The sequence below is a fragment of the Varanus komodoensis genome, unplaced genomic scaffold (assembly GCF_004798865.1).
Source record: "Varanus komodoensis strain SLA01 unplaced genomic scaffold, ASM479886v1 scaffold69, whole genome shotgun sequence".
Taxonomy (NCBI): domain Eukaryota; kingdom Metazoa; phylum Chordata; class Lepidosauria; order Squamata; family Varanidae; genus Varanus; species Varanus komodoensis.
The window spans coordinates 1,144,640-1,167,120 of NW_025336334.1; the positions used below are offsets into that span (position 1 = coordinate 1,144,640).

Below are 22,481 nucleotides of genomic sequence, written 5' to 3' on the forward strand. Positions count from 1 at the left end.
GGTTCCAAGGAAGTAGGTGGTAGGACAATAGAAAGTGCATGATAAAAGCTGCCACTTGTGGAAGCAGAACTTTGCTTGCATAGCAGGAGTTTGACTGTTATATGTACAAACTGGCCTCGTAGACTCTCTTGGACTCACCATGTCCTCTGTGATTTTTTTAATCCTGGAAATTCTCCTGTGAACCATTAAGAAAAAGATCATGTTTTGTCCTTTGACTGACTCCTTGATCCTTCTTATGTAGAGTCAAGAACATCTGCTGTAGTTTTCACAAGTCTCTGCAATTGCTAAAATCCTCTATTTGATTTCAAGAGGTTTGGCCTATTTGCTCTGTGGTCTCCAGCTTCAATATTTTCGATTTTCGATTTATATCCTACCTTTTTCCTACAAAGGGCTCAAGGCAGCTTACATCTCCTCCTCCATCTTATCCCCACAACAACCCTGTGAGGTAGGTTGGGCTGAGAGTCTGCGACTGGCCCAGAGTCACCCAGTTGGCTCGATGGCTGAGCGGGGACTAGAACCCACATCGTCTGAGTCCCAACTCAACAAGATGAATGAAATGTATTTGTCATTTCTGTAAATGCTGTTTTAAGAGATTTTATTACTGCAAGTAATTTTTGCCACTGTTTTACTAGGTTCTCAATCTCAGCCTTTGTTTCTGAGCCCCACTTTGCATTTCTCTGTATTTTCCATGGTATTACCAGGTCTTCCTCCTTTTCTACCATGTTCATGCTTACACATCCAAAAACTGATTTCAGATTCTGCTCTCTGGATACAGTTGTGCTTTAGTGCATTTTTATCTTGCTGCATCTGTTTATTTTCTGCAAAATTTATTATTGTGGTGTTCTTTTTCGTGTCACACTGGGCTATGGAATGGAGGGTTAATCTCCCAAATTTTCTAAGTAATGTTACCATTACCACCATTCTATCTATCTATAAATACTGTAAACAGTTTTGCACTTAAAGTCTCCCAGGAGCAGCACTGCATGTACAGTGCAATCCAGAGAATCAAAGTTATTGTCAGCTATGGAAGGGAAAGAATCTCAATATTAAGCCATTCTATAAACACAAATGGGTAAAAGGTTAGGTCATCTGCCAAAATTAGACTCGTTTACCATACAGCAGAAATTGGGTCCTGAATTTAAAGCTGAAACACATGGCCAGCAAACTTGTGTCCTGTATAGGTTGCTAGAATCTACCAATTCAGACTGAATAAGGTGAATCCTCTTTATTTTCTTTTTAGAAGACCTTGTTGTATATACCAAGGCAGTGGGAAAAATTGTAGGCTACCCTTTCCCTTGACTCCCTAGCTTTCTTTATTCAGGAAGGTTTGTATATGCAGTAATGACAAAAACAGGATTCCTTCACCTCTTTTCTTTTCTTTTCTTTTCTAACTTTTCTAACTCCTTTTATATCATTTATATTTTTTATTTATTTTATATTATTAATTTTAATTTTATATTGTTATTTTTGTATTGTATTGTATTTTATTGTGTTGTAAGCCGCCCCGAGGCTTTGGCAAGGGGCGGCATAGAAATGTTCTAATAACAATAACAATAATCATCATCATCATCATCATCATCATCTGCAGTAATCTGGTCTCGTAACAGTTACTTCTTCTGTATCATGCTGTCAGTAACTTTCCCTCTTAGCTTCCTAAGCATCTCAGTTTCAATTTTACAAAAGCCAGCATATGGTTATGGAGATTTGTGTTACCGTGTGTTGAAGGCTCACAAACCAGAAAGATGCCTTGTCCCTCCTTGTCATTTTTGCAATCTCACAATATCCTGAATCCTACCTGCATCATTGCTCCTTCTTTAGCATACCAAAATCTTTCAAGCTAAACTCAGTCTGAGACAGGCAGGAAAGGCACATTTATTGCACTCTGACTAGGAAGCCATTCATGGCTGTCAGTCTATATTCAGTACGAATGCTGGCAATATTCTCCTGATACAGGCTTGGATGTGATTTTAGGAGCTGTTGAAAGCTTGACCAAACAAGAGGCATGAGGTGTACTAAGGACTGCCATCTCTCCAACAGCCCCCAATTCCCATGCAACTGTGTAGCCCCCATTGTTGCAAACATTCTTCTCAACTTCCTTTTAGGGCCTTACCAGATCAGGAAGGTAGGGAGCAGCAATGAACAGCATGCATGAAGGGAAGCAAAGAGAGTGCTTTTCCTCCCTCCATCCTCTCCTCAGCATGCTGGCTTGCTTGGAGCATACAACACATCCAATGGCACATGGGAAATGAAACAGCGCCTCCACACATACACTTCTAGGCAACCAACCTGCAACTAAATTGTCAAGAGAGCAACAGCATGAGGCTGCAGAAGCCTGTGTCATCTCACAAGACAGCAGCTGGTTGAAGGTCAATTTAAGTACCAAGGCAGCCACTTTGCTACTATACAAGCTGACAATCCCATACTTGTCCAAAGCAAAGGGCTAAGTCATAGACAGACAGGTTATGGATGAATTTTCCTGCCGTTGAAACAATAAGGATGGTCCTTTCCATATGCCAGGTCCCAGACATCTTGTGGGAAAGCAGGTGGTAACCAGCTCACAAGAGCCAAGAAAGATTCCCTGTACTCTCCTTGTGCCTAGAAAAATTGAGAAAGTGTGGGGGTTAATGAGGGGGGCGTTAACCGTGATCTACTTGAGAGACAATCTACTGGCTTCTACTTTATCATGGTTTCCAACCTCCCAACTCACTTCTCCTGCTGTTGACACATATTCCATGAGCCATTGGGCTTGAAATTCAATCCCAATCACTCCCTGTCTATGCTGCCTGCCTCTTCCTATTTGGTTCACATGCAGAGGCTAGGTGGCTGGAGTTGCTCCTGAAGTTGTCATTCTTTCCAGGGGATTCTGTGGTAGTTGCATACCAAGAGCATGGAAATCATGATCCTGGGTTCAGACAACATGACAAGCCGTAATGGTACTGAGAAATCAAAGAACAAACCATTGTATCTTATCATTTTTAAAAGCCAAACTTACCATAGTGAAATACCATGACTGGATTCAGACAACACAACAAACTAACAATGGTAAAAAACCACTAAGACTTGTCCTGTTGTCTGAACCTGGCCACTGTCTGAGATTTTGTTTAAGATTTTAACATTTATGTAGCTAAAACTGTTTAAATGCTGTAATTTACTTCAAAATCATCCCTACAGTGAAATTCAAGAATAGTCAATTGAGTCAGGTCTTATGCTGTTTGCTCCAGAAGTCTTCCTCCAAATTACTAGCCAGCAAGAACCTGGGAAGACGAATAGAACACAACGTGTATATATTTGTTCCAGGAGGGGGAAAATCTAAGGATCAAACCAGCTGTAACTTTAAGAACATAATTCAAAACCATTCATAGCATTGGGAATGAAAGAGGGAATTGCGCTTGCCATGTGTTTCAAAGCTAGAGAAACTCAGATTCTTCAGATGGGGAGAATGTCCCATGGAGAAAGGGGCCTCCAGACATGCAGATGTGAAAGCCTGAAGGGCTTATCTCAAGGCCACCCTCTCCAAGTGTTCAGTTGGACTCCGAGAATAACTAGGATCTGCAACTGCTGGGAGCAGGCATGGGACAGGAGCTCCAGAAGCCAGATGAGCCTGGTACAACTTGACCCCATAATGCAGTGTCAGAAGAGAAGGGCTAGCAAACTAAATGGGAACTTTACAACCTAGAGTCTGCCCTGCCTGCAAAAGAACCCTCCCAGAGAAATGGGTCCAGGGTTACTCAAAAGGAGGGATCTCAGAAGTAGTTTTTAGATTGGATTCAACAAACTGTTCTGTTAAATAAATAATGGTCTGTTGTTTTAAAATTTTGGAAAGTGTAAGATGGAAACCCAACTTCCAACACATAGCCTAGGACATCTCTGTTCACAGAAAACATTTGCAGAAACCTCCAGCTGTTTGCCCTGAATTTAAAAGCAGGGGAAATTGCTGGTTCTGGGATGGTAGATGGTGATTTTCAACTGGAAAACAATTCAGAAGAAAAAGCTTAATCTTCTTTTTCCTGGAAAATGGCTTTTTATAAAAAAGAAGGCATATGGCCAAGCACAAAGTGTGTTTTTTTGCAACACAGTTCACCTTTAATTTGACTCTATTATTTATTTTAGTTATTTCTACACTGCCCCATACTTGAAGCTCTCTAGGCAGTATACAACAATCCATAAAATTGGACAATAAAAAAGCAATAAAATATTATACAGAGAAACATTTAAAAATTTGAAACAGCTAAAACAACCAACAGAGAATGACTGTAAAAATACCTGGGATGGGTAATTCCCGCAAGCCCTTGGGCAACCAAATGAATCTTCAAAGGTCTTGGCATAAAGGGTTGTCTTATCCTGGTACTGCAAAGATGACAATTTTGGCACTAGACAAGCCACTTGGGGGAAGTTGTTCCATAGATGAAGCCAGCATAGAAAATGTTCTTGCCCTTGTTGCCACCCTCCAAGCCTACTTAGTTGGCACTCAGAGGAAGGACAAGAGGTTGTGCATAGTGTCCAAGTAGATCACAGATGAGAGAGAGGTGCTCGGACAGGTATTGTATTCCCAAACTTTATAAGGCTTTAGAGAGAAAAACCAGCACCTTGAATTGGGCCTGGAAGCATAGTGTAAGAGAGACAGAACCAGTCTTACATGTTCTGACCTATGGGTCCCAATTATCAGTCTGGCTGCTGCATGCTGCACCAGCTACCATGTCTGAACTGTCTTCAAGTGCAGTTCCACATACAGTACACTCCAGTAATCTAATTCAGAGATTAGCAGAGTAGACTACTGAAAGCAAGCTACACTTGTCCAAATAGGGGCACACTTTCAACAATGATGATAAAGCTTGCTTGCTCCTATGGAGCCAGTCAGGTGACTTTGGGCCAGTCATAGGCTATGAGCCCAATTTACCTCATAAGGTTGTTGTTGTGGAGATAAGACTGAGACCAAGAGAAGAATAATGATGTAAGCTGCTTTGAGTTCAGTGTTAGAAAAACGTGGGATATACATGTGGGACTTCAGCAACAGATAGCAAGAAATGATATATTGGAACCCAATACCAAAATGATATAAGGTCATGCAAATTTTCATCACCTTCAGCATCATTTCCCTTAAATTAGCTTGCAGAAATGCAGACCAATACACCAAAAATACCAAAATGTAAAAGACCAGACCCATTACACTCTACTGTGGTTGATACTGTGCATTAAAATAAGCACTAGATAGTAACACCTCATATTATGACTATGACTTAACATTTGAAACATCTCTAAGACTAATAGGAACCAAAAAAGTAGTAATAAAATACTATGGGCTTAATCCTTTATGAGTGTAGGCGCAGTGACTAAATGTGGAGGAGTCCCACATTGCTTCATTGAGCCATTTCTCCCATTCCTTTTTCCCTCTGCCCAAGCATGGGCACGTGTTTGTGATCAGGTAGCACAACAGGTCACAGCAGGTAATTAGAAGTCTGTGCATGCCAAGAAATTCCCATCCAGCTCTCCCTCTCTCCAATATCTCCACAGAAGTCTCCAATATCTCCTCTTCCGCAGAAGTGATACAGCAGAAAAAGGACTTTATTGAACCCTGTGAAAATAAGCAGGTTGCTTACCTGTAACTGATGTTCTTCGAGTGGCCATCTGTGCAGTCACACATATGGGTTCTGCGGCTGCGCAGTGCCTTTGGCCAGAAGATTGATAGCTAACGGTTTCCTTTTCGGCGGGGACTCTGCTCCCCCTCCCCCCTAGCAGTATATAAGGAGCAGAGTGACCGCCATTTTCAGTCTTTGAGAGACCGACGTTCGGTTCCCTATGACATTGCACATTAATACAAGAAGGTTAAAGAAGTAGCGGTACGACACATAAGAGAGATTATAATATCTAAGTAAAAATAATTGAACCACCCATGACACCAAGAGGGGTCGGAGGGTGGGTGTGTGACTGCACAGATGGCCACTCGAAGAACATCAGTTACAGGTAAGCAACCTGCTTTTCTTCATCGTGGCCTCTGTGCATCACACATATGGGTAGAATAACAAGCTTACCCCAACCGGAGGAGAGAGGTGTCATCATCGAAGGACAGACGAAAGTACAGCTCTGCCAGAAGAGCAATCCTGTCTGGCACGGACATCTACCCTATAGTGTTTGGCAAAGGTGCACGGGGTAGCCCAAATGGCCGCATTGCACACATCCTCTATCGGAACTCCCAATGCAAAGGCTGAAGAGGCAGCGACAGCTCTTGTGGAGTGGCCTTTTGGAGTAGATGGTAAGTCCAACTTGGCTAGCTGATAAGCTAGGACAATTGTATTAACTATCCATTTCGAAAGGCGCTGAGAGGTAGCTGGACAACCTTTGTCGTGCTCCGAATATTTCACAAAGAGTCTATTTGAATGTCAAAAGGATTCAGTCCTGGATCTATAAAAGGCTAAGCAGCGATGGACGTCCAGCATACGTAGAGATCTTTCTATCAGATTCGAAGGGACCGGAAAAAACGCCGGTAACACAATTTCCTGTTGCATATGGAAAGAGGTAGCAACTTTCGGAAGGAAAGACGGATCCATACGAAGAACCACCTTTTCCTTATGAAAACTTAGCAAAGGGGGGATCCACTCGAAGAGCGCATAGTTCAGAGGATCTGCGTGCTGAAGTCACTGCCACGAGGAAGGCTGTCTTCCAAGAAACGAGGCGTAAATCAATTGTCGCCATGGGCTCGAACGGTGATCGAGTTAATGCTTGTAAAACCACCGAGAAACTCCATTTAGGCATTAGGGGTTTTACAGTGGGATTCAGATTACTTAAGCCTCTCAAGAATCTTTTTATTAGAGGTTGAGTAAAAAGGGAAAAATCACTCCATGGTGGCCACGACAACCGTGGTTCCCAACTCTCCTTCGAGTTTCCAGGGAGGATTTTCTTCAACTCCCTCTTCTCCCTTATCTAGTCACCCAGAAGGAAGGCACGGTTCGTCACCCAGACTTGCTATCGTTCAAACTGACTGCATGGCAGATACGGTGATCCGGGGTGATACATCGGTATCGACACCGCCTACCATCCCGACCATGCATACCCAGCAGAGCCTGCACCCGGATCTGCAGTATATTCTTGAATCTGCACTACGACCATCTACCAGGAAGTCGTACGCAGCAAAACGGAAAAGACTTTCTAACTTCGCCAATTTACACTCTTTTCCGGCCCCCTCAGCCTCCGTTTCACAGATACTTCCGTTCCTTTTTGAACTAATCAGTCTGGACTCAAACCTTCATCTATAAAGGTTTATACAGCAGCGCTCTCCCACTACAGAGGAGCTATACATGGTTAGTATCCCTGTAGCTCCTTCGTGAATGATCTTTGCAAGCACTCTCATGATAAGTGGGATTGGAGGGAAAGCATAAAAAATCACACTTGTCCATGGAATCATGAAAGCGTCGCCCAGGGAGTCCTGACCCACTCCCGCTCTGGAGGAATAGGTCCTGCACACTCTGTTCCCTTGAGTGGCAAACAGGTCGATGTCTGGTCGACCCCATCGGTGAAATAACATGTTTCGAACCCGACGGTCTAACTCCCATTCATGGGAGCATGACATGTGTCTGCTCAGGAGATCGGCTTCCGTGTTGTCGGTGCCCGCAAGGTGAACTGCTAGAATAGTGATACCCCTTGGTATACACCAGCCCCAAATCTGCATGGCGAGACGGGCTAGCTTCCCGGATCGGGTTCCTCCTTGTTTGTTTAAATAAAAGACCGTCGCCACTTGTCGGAGGTCACTTGAACGATCTGATATTGGAGCAGATCCTCGAAAGCTTGCAGTGCTTTGAAATCGGCAAGGAGTTCCAGAAAATTGATATGATTCCTGCCATCCCGATGGCTCCATCTCCCTTGGGTACTTAGATTGGAGCAGATGGCCCCCCATCCCAGCAGTGACGCATCGGTACTGAAGGTCACTGTAGGGTACTGAGGTTGAAATGGAACACCAACGGTTAAGTTGGCTGGATCCAGCCCCCATAGCAGGGATTGGAGAACTGAAGCCGATAGTTGAATTCGTTTGGTAGGAGGGTCTATCTGTGGCCAAAACAGTTTGTTGAAAAAACAGTTGAAGGGGACGTAGTCGCAGCTTGGCATGAGGGACCACAGCGATGGAAGCAGACATGTGCCCCAAAGGCTTTGAATAGATCGGGCGGGAACGGTTCGTGCTTGCCAAATTTGAGTAATGCAATGAGCAATCGCATATCGGCTGTCTCGAGGAAGGAAGGCTCTTGCCGACGTCGAATCCAGTCGAGCTCCGATAAAGTCGATCACCTGCATAGGGACAAGGGAAGATTTCCATCGAGTAATGCAAAGTCCAAGGTCGTGCAACAGAACGCATGTAAGTTCAATAGCAGATGCAAGTCCAGCTTCCGTATTGGCAACAAGCAACCAATCGTCAAGGTACGGGTAGATTCGAATCCCGCACAGCCGAAGGTGTGCACACACAGGGGCCATACACTTCGTGAAGACCCTTGGTGCCGTGGCCAATCCAAATGGTAGAACATTGAATTCATAAACTTCATGGTCCACCGCTAAGCGTAGAAAACGCCTATAACTTGGGTGTATTGAAATATGATAATAAGCGTCTTTTAGATCCAATGAAGCGAACCAATCCCCTCTTCCCAGCAGTGGAAGAATACTTTGTAGCGTGGTCATCCGAAACTTCTTTGGTGTTATGAATTTATTAAGAGCTCTCAAGTCCAGTATTGATCTAAGACCTCCATCACGTTTCGGAACCGTAAAGTATCTGGAATAGAATCCATGGAGTCCTTCCGATAACGAGAGGCGACGAATAGCTCCCTTAATGAGAAGTTGTTGAATCTCGTCTAACAGCACCAAAGAAGGCGTAGTATATCGAACAGGACTCGGAGAAGGTACAACATCGAATTCGATTCCATATCCGTGGATGATAGATAATACCCATCCATCAGATGTAATTGACTCCCAAATGGAGAGTCGACTCTTCAGTCGATCCCCAAATGAGAGGGGGAAGGGTAAAGATGGGAGGAGAGGAACGGTTCGCTCGTCACATCAACGCTGTCGCCTGTCCGTATCGAATCTGCGGCGACCCTGCTGGAAGCGTTGGGGCGGTTGCTGCCTGCGGCGCTGGTGAAGTTGCTGTTGTTGTTGCCGAAGCGGAAATTGCGAACGGTATTGCGGGCGTGACCATGACCACTTACATCTAGGTAAAGATTGTAATTCCATATGACGAGCGGTCATGCGAGACTCATGGATCTTCTTCAATTTACTGTCCGTTCTTGCGTGGAAGAGACCGGATCCGTCGAACGGCATTTCTTCAATTCTCCGTTTCATTTCGTCAGGGAAATTGCAATTATGCAACCAGGCGTGTCTGCGGAGGGAAATGGCCCCAACCAGCGACCTCGAATCCGAGTCTACATGGTGTCTTGCAGTAGAAAGCTGTTGCACAGTGACTTGCATAGCTTCCTTAACAAAAGTTTTTGCAAGTTCGCCTTGGTTTCCTGGCATAGTATCTATGATGGCATCTAGGCGTTGCATCAAAAAATATTGGTAATGCGCCAGGGTGGCCTCGTAATTAGAGATCCTTAATCCCAGGCCCGATGCTGCGTAGACCCGACGGGCAAGGGAATCAACCTTTCTGCCCTCCTTATCTCTAGGCGAGGTATGTCCACGGGCCTCCCGACCCTGCGATGATTCCACCACAACCGAATTTGGTTTCGGGTGGCGGAGGAGAAACGGGATGTCTTCCTCTCGCACCCGATACATAGACTCATATTTCCGTGAAGTCGGTTGCGGCTGAGCTGGAAGGTCCCATGGCTGGGTCATTGCCTGTCTTAAAGTTGTAATAAGCGGCAAGGCAATGGATGTGGATCGTTCGCCTCTAACAACATCATAAAAGCGGTCCGTGCTCAGTCCTGGCTGCTGGTGGGTTTCTATATCAAGCGATCTCACTAGTCTAGCCATGAGATCGTTAAATGACATATAGGGTTCATCAGGTGATCCTGGTCCCTGTTACGCAACTGCCGCATCCGGTGAGGTCGAATCAGCCTCAGACTCTTCAGATTCCATCCAGTAAGGGGGAGGCACACTGGAGGAAGATTCAGCGGATGACTCTGATCTGCCACGTTCTCTAGATGGGGCGTTCGGGGCATCTCTGGGAGTCGAATGGAAATGCTCCTGGTGGGCTGGTGGCAAGGATCGTTCCCTGGTCGGGAAGCAGGCTGCAGAGTAGTACTCTTCTCGTCTCGGAACGGAGGAGTATCTAGATTGGTACCAATCGTCCGATCTCGCATCCGAGGAACTGCTCCTACGGCTTCTTGGAGGGGAGATGGCGATATCAGTATCCATCTGTACCAACGGCATTGGGGTTGGTGATCGAGCTCTAGGTGGAGAGTCTCTTATTTCCCCATCAGAGATGGAACCCCTCCTCGATTCCATGACGGGTTCGACAGCCAGCCGGCATGGTGAACCTGGTTGGGTGACCCTCATAGCCTCCTGGATGGTCGGTACCGAGGGAGTCGGTTCCGAGACCGGTATCGGGATTGAAGACGAGGCCGAGCCTGAATGGCGTTGTTTTGCCTGCTCAGGGTTCCTCAGCTTTTTAGTCGGTTTGCTCGTCTTGCCCTTCTTGGCCTTCTTATGCACAGGGTGTTTATCTGAATCACTGTGCTTTCTCTTCTCCTTTTGTTTCCTCAGCAGGGAAACAGGCTGGTCAGCCATAGCATGTGCGCCTTCCTGAGAGGAACGTGAAGGCGGAGCAATGGAGGAGGCCGGGCATTGCGGCAAATCAGCCGAAGTTGGACGGCCTTCAGGTGGGGCCACAACAGTGGAAGACTTAGCCACCAGGTGGTCAGATTGGAGAAGAGCCTGATCCCACAGGAGTTTTCGAAGGCGGTTCTCTCTATTTTTTCTCGCCTGTTTTGACAAGGCCAAACAATGGCCGCACTTATCGGTTCTGTGCCCCTCCCCTAAACAAAGGAGGCACAGATCATGCGGATCCGCTGCGGGCATTTTCGAGCCGCATTTTCCGCATTTGCGGAACGCCGCCCGTTGCGCCATCGTAGAAATTTTGAAAAGAAAGAAGATAGTAAAGCGGGAAAGTAATATTTTTTTTTTATAGGAACGATAAGAAGAAAGCAAAAATAGTGCACGTTAAAGAAATGTAAGTGAAGTAGTAACAACAAGAACAAGGGATACAACTTGATAAAAGAAAAAGGCAAGTTTTCGAACGAGGAACGAGGTAAGTAATAAATCTCATTGAGAGCGAAGTGGCACGAGGCACAGTGAACGGCGGTCGCAAAGACTGAAAATGGCGGTCACTCTGCTCCTTATATACTGCTAGGGGGGAGGGGGAGCAGAGTCCCCGCCGAAAAGGAAACCGTTAGCTATCAATCTTCCGGCCAAAGGCACTGCGCAGTCGCAGAACCCATATGTGTGATGCACAGAGGCCACGACGAAGAACCTCTGTTAATGGGTGATATATCCATGTTGGGACTGGATCAGGTTCTAGATAAAGAGAATGTAGTTGCAAAAAAGCAACTGAGAGTCTTTGTTGTTGTTGCTAGTAGTGAAGTCGTGTCCGACCCATCGCGACCCCATGGACAACATTCCTTCAGGCCTTCCTGTTCTCCACCATCCCCCGGAGTCCACTCAAGCTCACAAGAGCCTTATGGCTCCTTAAAAAATAAAGAATTACTTATGACAGAAGCTTTCATAGAATATGAAGTGGACTCTAGACCATGAAAGCTTAGGCCATAAAAACTCTGACTCTCTGTTGTAAATGACAGTGAACAGTGAAGGAATGCAAGTGCTTATGCAGAAGTCTTGAACAAAGATAGCTAAGAATAAAATGCAGAAAGAAAAGCAAATACATCTGAAGGGACTGATATCTGCTACACTAGTTACTTACGCAATAAAATGGTCATCAGTTAATGAGGGACAATAGAGCTGAAGAACTTTTCGGAAATTATTTCTGCTAATAATACCATTATTTCGAGGATCAAATGCCTGCAAAGCTTTGTTAAATTCATTCCAGTATCCTTTGATTTGCTCGGTTAGGACATCTTCTGCCTAATGTGCAACCATTTTGACAAGGAAATTAAAACATTTACAAAGATTTATAGGCACATTATATAGCAAATATACAATCAAATAAGTTGAAAATCATGCTTCAAATTTGAAAAAATGTTTGTTACTTACAATAACAATGTTATTGTTTTTACAATGTTACAATATTTTACAATGTTACAATATTTTACAATGTTAAGTAAAAAAATTTGTTACTTACAATAATCCAAGCTTCAAGGACAGAAGTTGGCTTTTTAGCCTTCTTTTTACCATTCATCGATTTGGAATCTGGCTGATTGGGTAAAAAAAATAAATGTATTGAAACTTTATATTTTCCAAGAACTATTTGAGATCAAAGGTAATAGTTTTTTTGTATTTTTTAAAAATGAAACCTTTTAAAACCCACATTTCATAGAAAAAATGAGTGTATCATGTTCAAACGTAACCCAAGAAAGCCATAGAAATAACACACCAGATAGAAGTTGTTAAGTCCAAAGGCATTTGCAAATTTAAAAAATCTTTATTGAGCCCTGTCTCACTTCCAGTAAAGCAATATAGAAACATAGAAACAGAGCGAGTCAGAAGAGTCCCGGGCCATCTAGTCTGACCTCCAGCTCCAGCCAGCTCTGCTCACGACATGCCCACCATGTGCATGTCCAGCCTATCTTTGAACACCCTCACCGATGGGGCCTCAACGACCTCTCGTGGAAGCCCATTCCACGCCCTCAGGGTCCTAACTGTCAGGAAGTGCTTCCTGGCATCTAAATGGAACCTTGATTACCTGAGCTTTGCTCCATTGGAGCGCATCCTGCCTTCCTCTGCAGGGGAGAATAGGTCTCTACCCATCTCCGTGTGACATCCCCTCACATACCTGTATGACGCCAACATATTCCCTCTGAGTCTCCTCTTCTCCAGGCTGAAGAGACCCAGTTCCCTCAGTCTGGCCTCATACCCCATCCCCTGCAAACCCGCGACCAACCTTGTGGCCCTATGCTGCACTGACTCTAACCTGGTTATATCCTTTCGGTAATGAGGGCCCCAAAATTGAGCATAATACTCCAGTTGCAGGCGCACCAGGGTTGTATAGAGTGATAGTAATACCTCTCTCAATCTAGAAGCCAAACTTCTGGCTATGCAACCAACAGTGGCGTTCGCCCTCTTGACCACTGCATCGCACTGCTGTCTCATGTTTAACCTGCAGTCAACCAGTACCCCGAGGTCCCTTTCACAAGTGCTGCTTTCCAGCCACTTGTCACCTAACCTGTATTTATGACACCTATTCCTATGCCCCGAGTGCAAGACCTTGCACTTATCCACAATGAATGCCATCCTGTTGTCTCCTGCCCACTTCCATAGTTTGTCCAGATCCTTTTGGATCTGGAGTATGTGCTCCTCAGTTGTGGCCAGTGCTCCAGTTTTAGTATCGTTTGCGAAGTGGATCAGCAGACTGTTCACCCCTTCTTCCATGCCATTTATGAAAAGATTAAACAGGATCAGCCCAAGGACAGAGCCCTGGGGGACCCCGCTTGTCACTGGCTGCCATCCCGACGATTCACCACTAATGGTTACCCTCTGCTTTCGGTCAGTAAACCATGCCCTAATCCACGAACAGTGCTTTGGTGTACCCCAAAACTCCTCAGTTTCTCCACCAGGATATCATGGGGCAGTTTGCTGAAATTCAGGTAAACCACATCCACTGCATCCCCTCCATCTAGCCATCGCAAAACCTTGTCATAGAATTCCACAAGGTTAGTCTGGCAGCACCTGTTTTTGCGGAAGCTGTGTTGTGTGGCTGCCAGCTTCCCTTCCCTATCTAACATCGCTAGATCTCTCTCTATTATGAGCCTTTCCATTGTTTTTCCTACAATTGACGTAAGGCTAACAGGTCTGTAATTCCCCATGTCCCTTCTACTACCCTTTTTGAAAATTGGGACCACTGATGCCACCCTCCAATCCTCTGGAACTTCATCCGTTCTCCACGAGGCCACAAAAATGGAGGCCAGCGGGTGTGAGAGAACCCCTGCCAACTCTCTAAGTACTCTCGGGTGCAACCTGTCAGGGCCTGGAGCCTATGTAATGTCCAATGCCCTGTGGAGCCCCTCGACTTCTAGGGGGGTGACTCTAGTCTGTGCCCATAAGTCCCCAGCCTCATCTAATCTCCTATGCAGATCTCCCCCGTCCAGGTTTGGGGAGAACAAAGAGGCAAAATAGTCAATTAGCATCTGTGCCTGTTCCCTCATATCAGTCACTGGATCTCCGTCTTCCTTATTTAGTGGTCCCACCACTTGTCTCCCATTCCTCTTCCTATTTACATGCTGAAAGAAGCCCTTTTTGTTGCTCTTGATATTCTTGGCAAGTCTCAGCTCGTGATCAGCCTTAGCCTTGAGAAGAATCCTTCTGCAACAGGTCTCCTCCTCCTGGTATACCCTTTTGTCTATTTGCCCCAGTACCCATTTCCTATGGAGGTTCCTCTTTCATCTAATCCCTCTAACCACCTCCTTTTGCATCCAAGGTGGAGCTCTCCTCCGCCTCCCCACCTTATTAACTAGAGGTATCGTCAAGGCTTGCACCTCCAAAACCTCCTTTTTGCATGCCATCCTTCCCTCCTCAACTCGCTTTCCTTCCAGTAACCTATCCCAGGAGACTTTCCCCAGTCTGGGTTTCGGTTGGCCAAAGTTGGCCCTCTTGAAGTCCCAGCTTCTAGTGCTTGACTTGCTGCACGTCCCCAGTCCCCTGATCTCAAAGCAAAGGATGGAGTGATCACTTACATCCAGAACTCCCCTAATCTGTACTTCATCTATCAGGTCCTCTCTATTGGTCAAGACCAAGTCAAGGACATTTCCCCACCTTGTCGCCTCTCGGACCCTCTGTGTGAAAAACCCTGCCTCTTATAGCCTCTAGGAAGCGACGTGACCTGGCTGTCATCGCTGAGTCTCCCAACGAATATCTGGGAGACTGAAATCTCCCATAATTACTGTGTCTCTCCCCTGAGATATCCTTAGAATCTGGCCTGTCAGGACATCATCCTGGGACTCAAGTTTCACCCAGACTGCCTCTAACGAATCCCCATCTGTGCTGCATTCTATCTCACTGCATCCTATCCCTTCCCTGACGTATAAAGCCACGCCCCCTCCTCTCTTTCCCTTCCTGTCCTTTCTACAAAGATGATACCCCTCTATGTTCACATTCCAATCTTGCCTTTCATCCCACCCAGTTTCTGTGATTCCCACCAGGTCATACCCTCCTATTCCCAGGAGAGGTTCAACCTCTTCCTGCTTATTACCCATGCTCCTAGCATTGGTGTACATGCACCTCAACTCCTTCCCACCGCTTCCTTTCCTTGGAGTTCCCAGCCTCCTCCTTCCTCCCATCCTCCCTGATACCTGGCCCCTCTCTGTAGGAGTCCTGTCAGTCCCTGCAGTACTCCCTCTAAAACCCTGCTCCCAGAACCCTGAACCGCTCCCCACACTTGTCCAGTGCAGACACGTTTCTGGGGGGCCTGAACCTCCCCCCCCCCCGGCTCAGTTTAAACTCTTCTGGATGAAGCTCACTAGAGCATCTCCAAAGGACCTGTGAGGTGTAACCCGGCCCTTGCCAGAAGTCCATTGGCAAGAAAACGAGTGCCGTGGTCAAGGAACCCGAAGCGTTCCTTCTGGCACCACACCCTAAGCCAGTCATTCACCTCAGAGACCCTCCTGTCCCTGCCTGGCCCAAATCCCTGCACCAGTAAGATCGACGAGAAGGCCACTTGGGCCTTTAGCACCTGGAGTTTCTTTCTCAAGGTCTCGAAGTCCCTGGTGATCCCGACCACATTCTGCCTGGCCATGTCGTTTGTGCCCACATGGATCACCAGGAGCAGCTGGTGACCCCCAGAGCCAACAAGACACTCCACTCTGTCCTTCACATAGTGGATGCACAAGAAACCTCCCTTGTCTCCAGGTTGGGGTGGCACACCGCCACCTCAGTGCCCCTCAGCAGGGAGTCCCCAACAACAATCACCCACCACCATGTCTTCCTGGTGGTAGTGGGTGGCCGTGCCCTGGTCCTCGCCTTTCCTGCAGTGGCCCCCTTGCCGCTTGTCGTCCCAGGCTGGGTGTCCTGCTGGTCCGCCGAGGCCTCATCAGCCCCAGCCTCCCCAAGTGGAGAGAACCTGTTTCTCAGCTCCAAATTGGTGCCAGGAGAAGGAGGAGGCCGTGCTGGCCTCCTCCTCCTCTGGGTGACATGCCTCCAAGTCTTCTTGGCTGCTCCTCCCATGGCCTCTCCCTTAACACTCTGTCCAGAGGGGGGCTGCTCCCAGGGGGCCTGGAGAGCTCTCTCGGTCCTCTGGCACCTCACCTCCTCCTCTAGCAGGGTCACCAGCTTGCACCGAGGGCAAGGGTAACCCTGCCTCTCCCAGGGGAGAAGGGCAAACATGTCGCAGCTGTTGCAGTGGACAGCAACACCCGTGACTCCCGCCAAGGCCATCTCCTGGTCTGCTATTGGGATCCCATCTGAGGCCTTACCATGGTCCCCCACCTTGTCTGTCCTGCATTTTCCCTCGCTCACCCAGTTCTCCCAGACAAACACACACACACACACACACACGGATAAAATAAAATTTAAATTGGAGAAAAAACAAAGCAAAGCACAGCACAGCACAGCACCAAAAAACAAAACAAAAAGAAAGAAAGAAAGAAAGAAAGAAAGAAAGAAAGACAGACAGACAGACAGACAAAGCAATAAAACAACAAAACCCTCAGCCTCCCAGGGAAGGGAGTCTGTGGGCAGCCCGGGCCACAGCTAAGGGATGCAGACAAGAGAAGACGCCAAGAGGCAAGAGCCAAAAAGGCTTGCAGTGGCTGAGCACAGCCTTATCAGTCCCTCAGGCCGGTGGCCCCGCCTGTCTGCTTCCTCCTGGCCCCTCTAGCCTCTCTGGCCCCGCCTCCCCCCCTTCCTCTCTGCTGCTCCTGTCCCTCTGCTTCGCTGCCCAGCTCCTACCTTGCCTTCACCAGTCCCCTGGCCACTCAGCACTCTCTCCCAGCCTGTGCCTCTGCTGCTCTGCCAAGAGGCAAGAGCCAAAAGGATAATTCCACATAAGTCATCAGGGTCAATAATTTCCACACTGTAAGTTACACAAGCCTCCACAGATACTCTGTAGAGTCTAATGCACAAGACAGTATTTAAAAATATAAGGCAACATACTGTGCCTTTAACATACATATAACACATATTACAACAGTTACCCAAGTTTAATAGTCAATAATCCTAAATTGTGAATTACCAGTAACAACAAGAAACCTCAAGGAGCTTGCAGGCACAGCGCAAGCTAAGGGGGCAGCCTATGTACAAACATTTCACAAGTGCATGAGGAGGACAGATTGACAACAGTTACATGAAGCGTGTAATCGTTGTGATTTTCTGTCACTGCTCTGACTGCAGAAGTAACACCTACTCCCTGTTGGTGTTAACAATAAGAGGCTCTATCATTTCTGAGGCTGCCTCTCTTAGTATACCAGACAATCCAGCTAAGTGCCTAAACTCAGTCTAGAGTTTGATCAGGTATAGATCTACTAGGTCTACTAGGAAGAAATGTCCTCTGGGATGATAATGCCACTGTGGAATGTTTAGCTTCCAAATAGTATAGGCATATAAACAAGTAAGGTGTACTCTATTTGGAAAAACACCACTGACTCATTTGTTTTATAAGCAAACAGAATGTTCTGTTATGGGGCAGTGTACAAATCTAGTTAATTAATAAATAATACATTAATAAATGCCTCTTTAAGTGTATGTGGAGACCATCTGGGCACAGGGATCTACCCACTTTTCAGTCTTACTTTATAACAAATGAACTCAGACTTGGATGTATTGTCTATTTCTTTCTTATTTGAGGAACACAGAATCAACATTATTCCTTGGAACATAATAAAGAAGTGACAAATCATTTTGAAAATCAGAAATGTTGTTCATACACTTGGATTTGCAGGGCAAAAACACCATGGGAATTTGTGTTTTGTTTTTCTTGGTCAATTCCCTAGTGATATATTGATGGAAACAGTATCAATAGCTATAGTTCATCTGGAGCCATGTAAATGCAATGTTAGTTCATTTGTCCAGCCTAGATGTTAATGTGCTTGGGCACCCTTTACATATCCATACGATACTTTCAAATTGGAACACCACAAGAATTTCTCAACACATCTATTCACATGAAATGGCATAACATGACGAATAAGACTTATGGAAGATACAGCAGAAGCTTTAATAAACAAGAATTCTCACACTTCCGCAGGTATACAGCTCACAGCTTCCCTGCAGCTGTTTACATATTTTTCATATAATAGAGCATGTGTCCTCAAACTATGACCTGCAGGCCAGATCTAGTCCACCACAGAGGTTTTGGATGCGCCACGTGCATGCACATGGCAAGGCAGGGGCTTGCTCGTGCTGAGATCGTTTTGGACTCACTCAGAGAAAACGATCTCCTTGCGAGCAAGCCGGCACCTCGCAGAGTGCACACCCAGTGATGGCTTGCTTGCAAGATCGTTTTGGACTCACTTGGAGAAAACAATCTCCTTGCAAGCAAGCCAGCACCTCGCAGCGTGTGTGCGTGCACGCCCCTCCCCACCCCACCCCAGCCCACGCCCCCCCGCCTGCACCACCTTGGTGGCCCATGCCCATTGCCGGCACCTTTCAACTGGCCCCCTGTTAAAAAAGTTTGAGGACCCCTGTACAAGAGACTGCTTACCCCACCAGATTTTTCACAAAAACTTCTTCAACCAAACTACCAGCAGTTTGTAATGCCCCAAAGTGATATGATGTAGCTTCCACCTAACACAGAAATGTAGCTCGCATAATTAAAGGTAAAAGGTAAAGGTTTCCCCTTGACGTTAAGTCCAGTCATGTCTGACTCTAGGGGGCGGTGCTCATCTGCGTTTCCTAGCTGAGGGAGCCAGCATTTGTCTACAGACAGTCTCTGTGGTCACATGGGTCATGACTAAACACCAAAGTACACGGAATGCTGTTACCTTCCCATCTAAGTGGTACCTTTTTATCTACTTGTATTTGCATGCTTTCAAACTGCAAGGAGCTGGGGCAGAGCAACGGAAACCCACCCCATTGTGCAGATTCGAACCAGAGACTTTTCGATCAACCAGCCCAGCAGTTTAAACCACTGTGCCACCTAGCATAATTCCAAGCCACTAAATTTTGAATCTGCTAAAATGGGTCACTAAAATGGCTGTGTCCCAAGCACAGCTCTGAGGGAAGACAGTTTCTAAGCGGCCAGCAAGCCAACAAGAAGGCATCAGTCTGCATCAGCCTACAAGTCTGCATCAGCTGAACTTAAAAACTGTGAGCATTATACGGAAGCTGCTCTCATCCAGTCACAGAGATCTCAGTAGGACACTGAAAAGTCTATAGCCTCAGATTAATTCTTTCAGATATTCAGAGCTTTAGCAGTTAACATTTTCATGCTGATACAGAGAGCCAGTACAGAAAGGGATTAAAGGCATAATATGTTGATGACAAGTGTTCAGTGTAGAATGTGCTGTTCATTAGTTGGTCACCACAGTTTCAACCTTCAGAAGCAAATATTTTAGAAAGAAAGGTTGTACTGGCACAAGGATCCAAGGATGCTGGGACCAGTCATCTTTAGAAGTCCCCTCAATCTGAAAGAAATTGAGCATGCAAATTTAGGGTTCTCTAAGGGTGTATCTGATCTCCCAGAGTGCTCTGTGCAAAGCAAAAACTAGTGATGCTCTTGTACACAAACACATTTGTTTGCTATACTTGGAGCCCTGGAAAATATCCACCTTTGTTGTTCTCTGGAGCTGGCCCAGGGAAATGATGTTCTATTGCTCCTTAGCACAAAATAGAAATGCATTATCCAGTATCTTTTATGAATTCATCTAGCTCAGGCTTAAACTGACGAAAATAACATAAGTCTTAAAGTGGTATCAACTAGGAATAGGTTATTAATTGCTTTAAAAGCATAAAGAGCTTTAAGAATAAGCACCACGAATTTTTACTACCTTTAAAACTCTATTTGTTTTCCATCATTAAGCCAGATTCAAGCACAATACTATATTGTCCCGTAGGTGCCAAGGAACACTTACTACTGAATCCTTGTCTTCAAACAGGTTTAAAAATTTATTGTAGCTGAGATGCCCAGTACGTTCTGGATCAATTATCTTGATTAATTCTTGAAAATCATCATCACTTATTCGGAACATGATGCAGTCTAAAATGCGCCGGAGTTCATTATTTGTAATTTTTCCATCTTGATTCTAAAAGTGCAAGCAGGTACAAGACAGCATTTAGTACCATTCCATTGTTACTTTGCATTGTGATGCTAGCTTCCCAAAGTAACTTCTATTTGAAAACATTGATAGCTTTGCCACCTGGCCTTTCTTAAACTGTGGGTTGTGCCCTGTTGGTCCTACTTTGAGTGGGCCCATTGAAATAAATAAGACTTAAGTCCAGCTAACATCAGGTACAAACATGTCAAGCTGTTTCTGGGATGTTTCATAAGGAATGCAGAAGGCATTCTAAATTATAATCTGAGATCCATATGTGAAAAGAAGCATCTTTGATGGACACATCATTACTAAAAGACATACTAAATAAGAGGATGATTAACACATAAATCATGGGTCCTCAAACTACGGCCTGCAGGCCGGATACAGCCTGCCATGCTCATTTATCTGGCCCACCTCAGAGCTTTTGGACTTGCTCAGAGAAAACAATCTCCAAGCGAGTACAAAACTCTGAGCCAGCACAGGCATTCTCTGAAACTGAGCAGAGCCAGCGCACGTGCCAGATTGTAACAGCTCAACTGCACGTGTGCTGGCTCTTCCCTCCCCCCCCACCCCCATTGAATGCATATATGGAGTGGGAAACAGAAGAGAGAAGGGCAGAAGAGAGAGAGATGAAGACACTAAAAAAAAAAATTGAGGGTAAGAAAAATATAACTTTTAAAATCCATTTTAAGTCCCTCTAAGCTTTCCCCTGTTTGCTTTAAGTCAGCTTGTTCATTTAAACTGATCATCTTTTTTCCCTCTCTGCTGGCCAGCCTGAGGCTCTTGTGAAATTTTCCCCTCCACACTTCCTTGTTGAGAACCGAGGCCGGGAGGGGTCACTTTTGCTGTTCCTTTGGGGGTTTCTTTAACAAATTCAAAACCCTTGGCAGGGCTAGATGATTCTCCACTGTCCACCCCACAGAATAGTCTATTTGGAACTTTCTGTTCCCCTGTTTTTAAGGAAGAAAACTCACCCTGATTGCTCTTTAAATCGGCAGCAGCAGCATGAGGCTCTTGCAAAATTTTCCTATCCACACTTCCTTGTTGAGAAACAAGGTTGGGGGGGGGGTCGTTTTTGGTGTTTCTCTGGGGGTTTCTTTAGCATTTTTTTTTCAAACTATAGTCTGCCCCCCCCCCAACAGTCTGAGGGACAGTGAACTGACCCCGTTTAAGATGTTTGAGGACCTCTGACATAAAGTGATGCCATATACATCATATAAGTGTTTGATCAGTTTACCATTGATAAAAATGCTGTATAAAATGCTCTGAGTTAAATGGGCATGCAGTAAGTATCACATTACTTGTTAAAATTAACCAAAAGCCAGGTCTATTTTCAATGCAAGACCTCAATCCTGCATCTTCTTTTTGCCCTCAAAGGTAAGCACCATTAGTTTGAAGGTACTGAGTGAGGTGGGTTAGATATGCAGCCTCCCTCCTCCTTGTGGAAGCCCTGCATTTATGTGTACTGAAAATAATATATGGGAATGGCATTAGAAACTAGATGTGCCCAGGTATTCATTTAATCATAATTCCCCTAATCACAACTTCTCAATTCCTTGTTTTTTTTCCCCCACCTACAGTTACTTCAAAACAGAAGTGGTCTGGCTGCAATGTCAGGTCAGCAGGGCAGTAGCCTGCCAGAATGTGCAGCAAGCTAACAATGCACATATAATATTTTCTTTTTCCATGATAAAGTTGAAATGGGCTGCTGTTGTCAATTTACCTACACCCTATGCTCATGAAGATCAGCAATGTTATGAAGAAGGCAAGAATGAAGAGCATTTGACCAAGTGCTTCAGCACTACTTCTGTAGCAGGATGGAACCAGGAAAGAGTAGGGGAAATAGATCCAATCCCTCATGCTGCTGCTGCTATGTAGCGGGAGCAGAGCTCTCTGTTCATTCATGCCTCCAGTGTGGCTCTCTCCACTGTTGTTCCCCACATCCCATCCTCATGCCTGGGACAATGCTAGTGTGTGATAACCATCTTCTTGTTTGCTTTTGCTTTTCTAGAAAGAGTATGCATGGCTGAAATATCACAACGAACAATTTACTTCATGCTTAGTTTTAATATACTTTTATTTTAACCAAGAGAGAATGTGTTTGCAAAGCAATAATTGCTCCTTAATGTTTTTCCATGGAGAATTATACCATTG

The 22,481-nt window shown here is 45.5% G+C and overlaps 1 protein-coding gene across 1 annotated transcript in view; it reads right to left on the minus strand.

Moving 5' to 3' along the window:
- Positions 1-22,481, minus strand: part of EFCAB6 (EF-hand calcium binding domain 6) — a 174,833-nt gene that overhangs the window by 95,829 nt on the left and 56,523 nt on the right. The window contains 3 exon segments of the mRNA XM_044450904.1: positions 11,891-12,051; positions 12,269-12,340; positions 20,145-20,315. Of these exon segments, the coding sequence (XP_044306839.1) occupies positions 11,891-12,051; positions 12,269-12,340; positions 20,145-20,315 (404 nt within the window).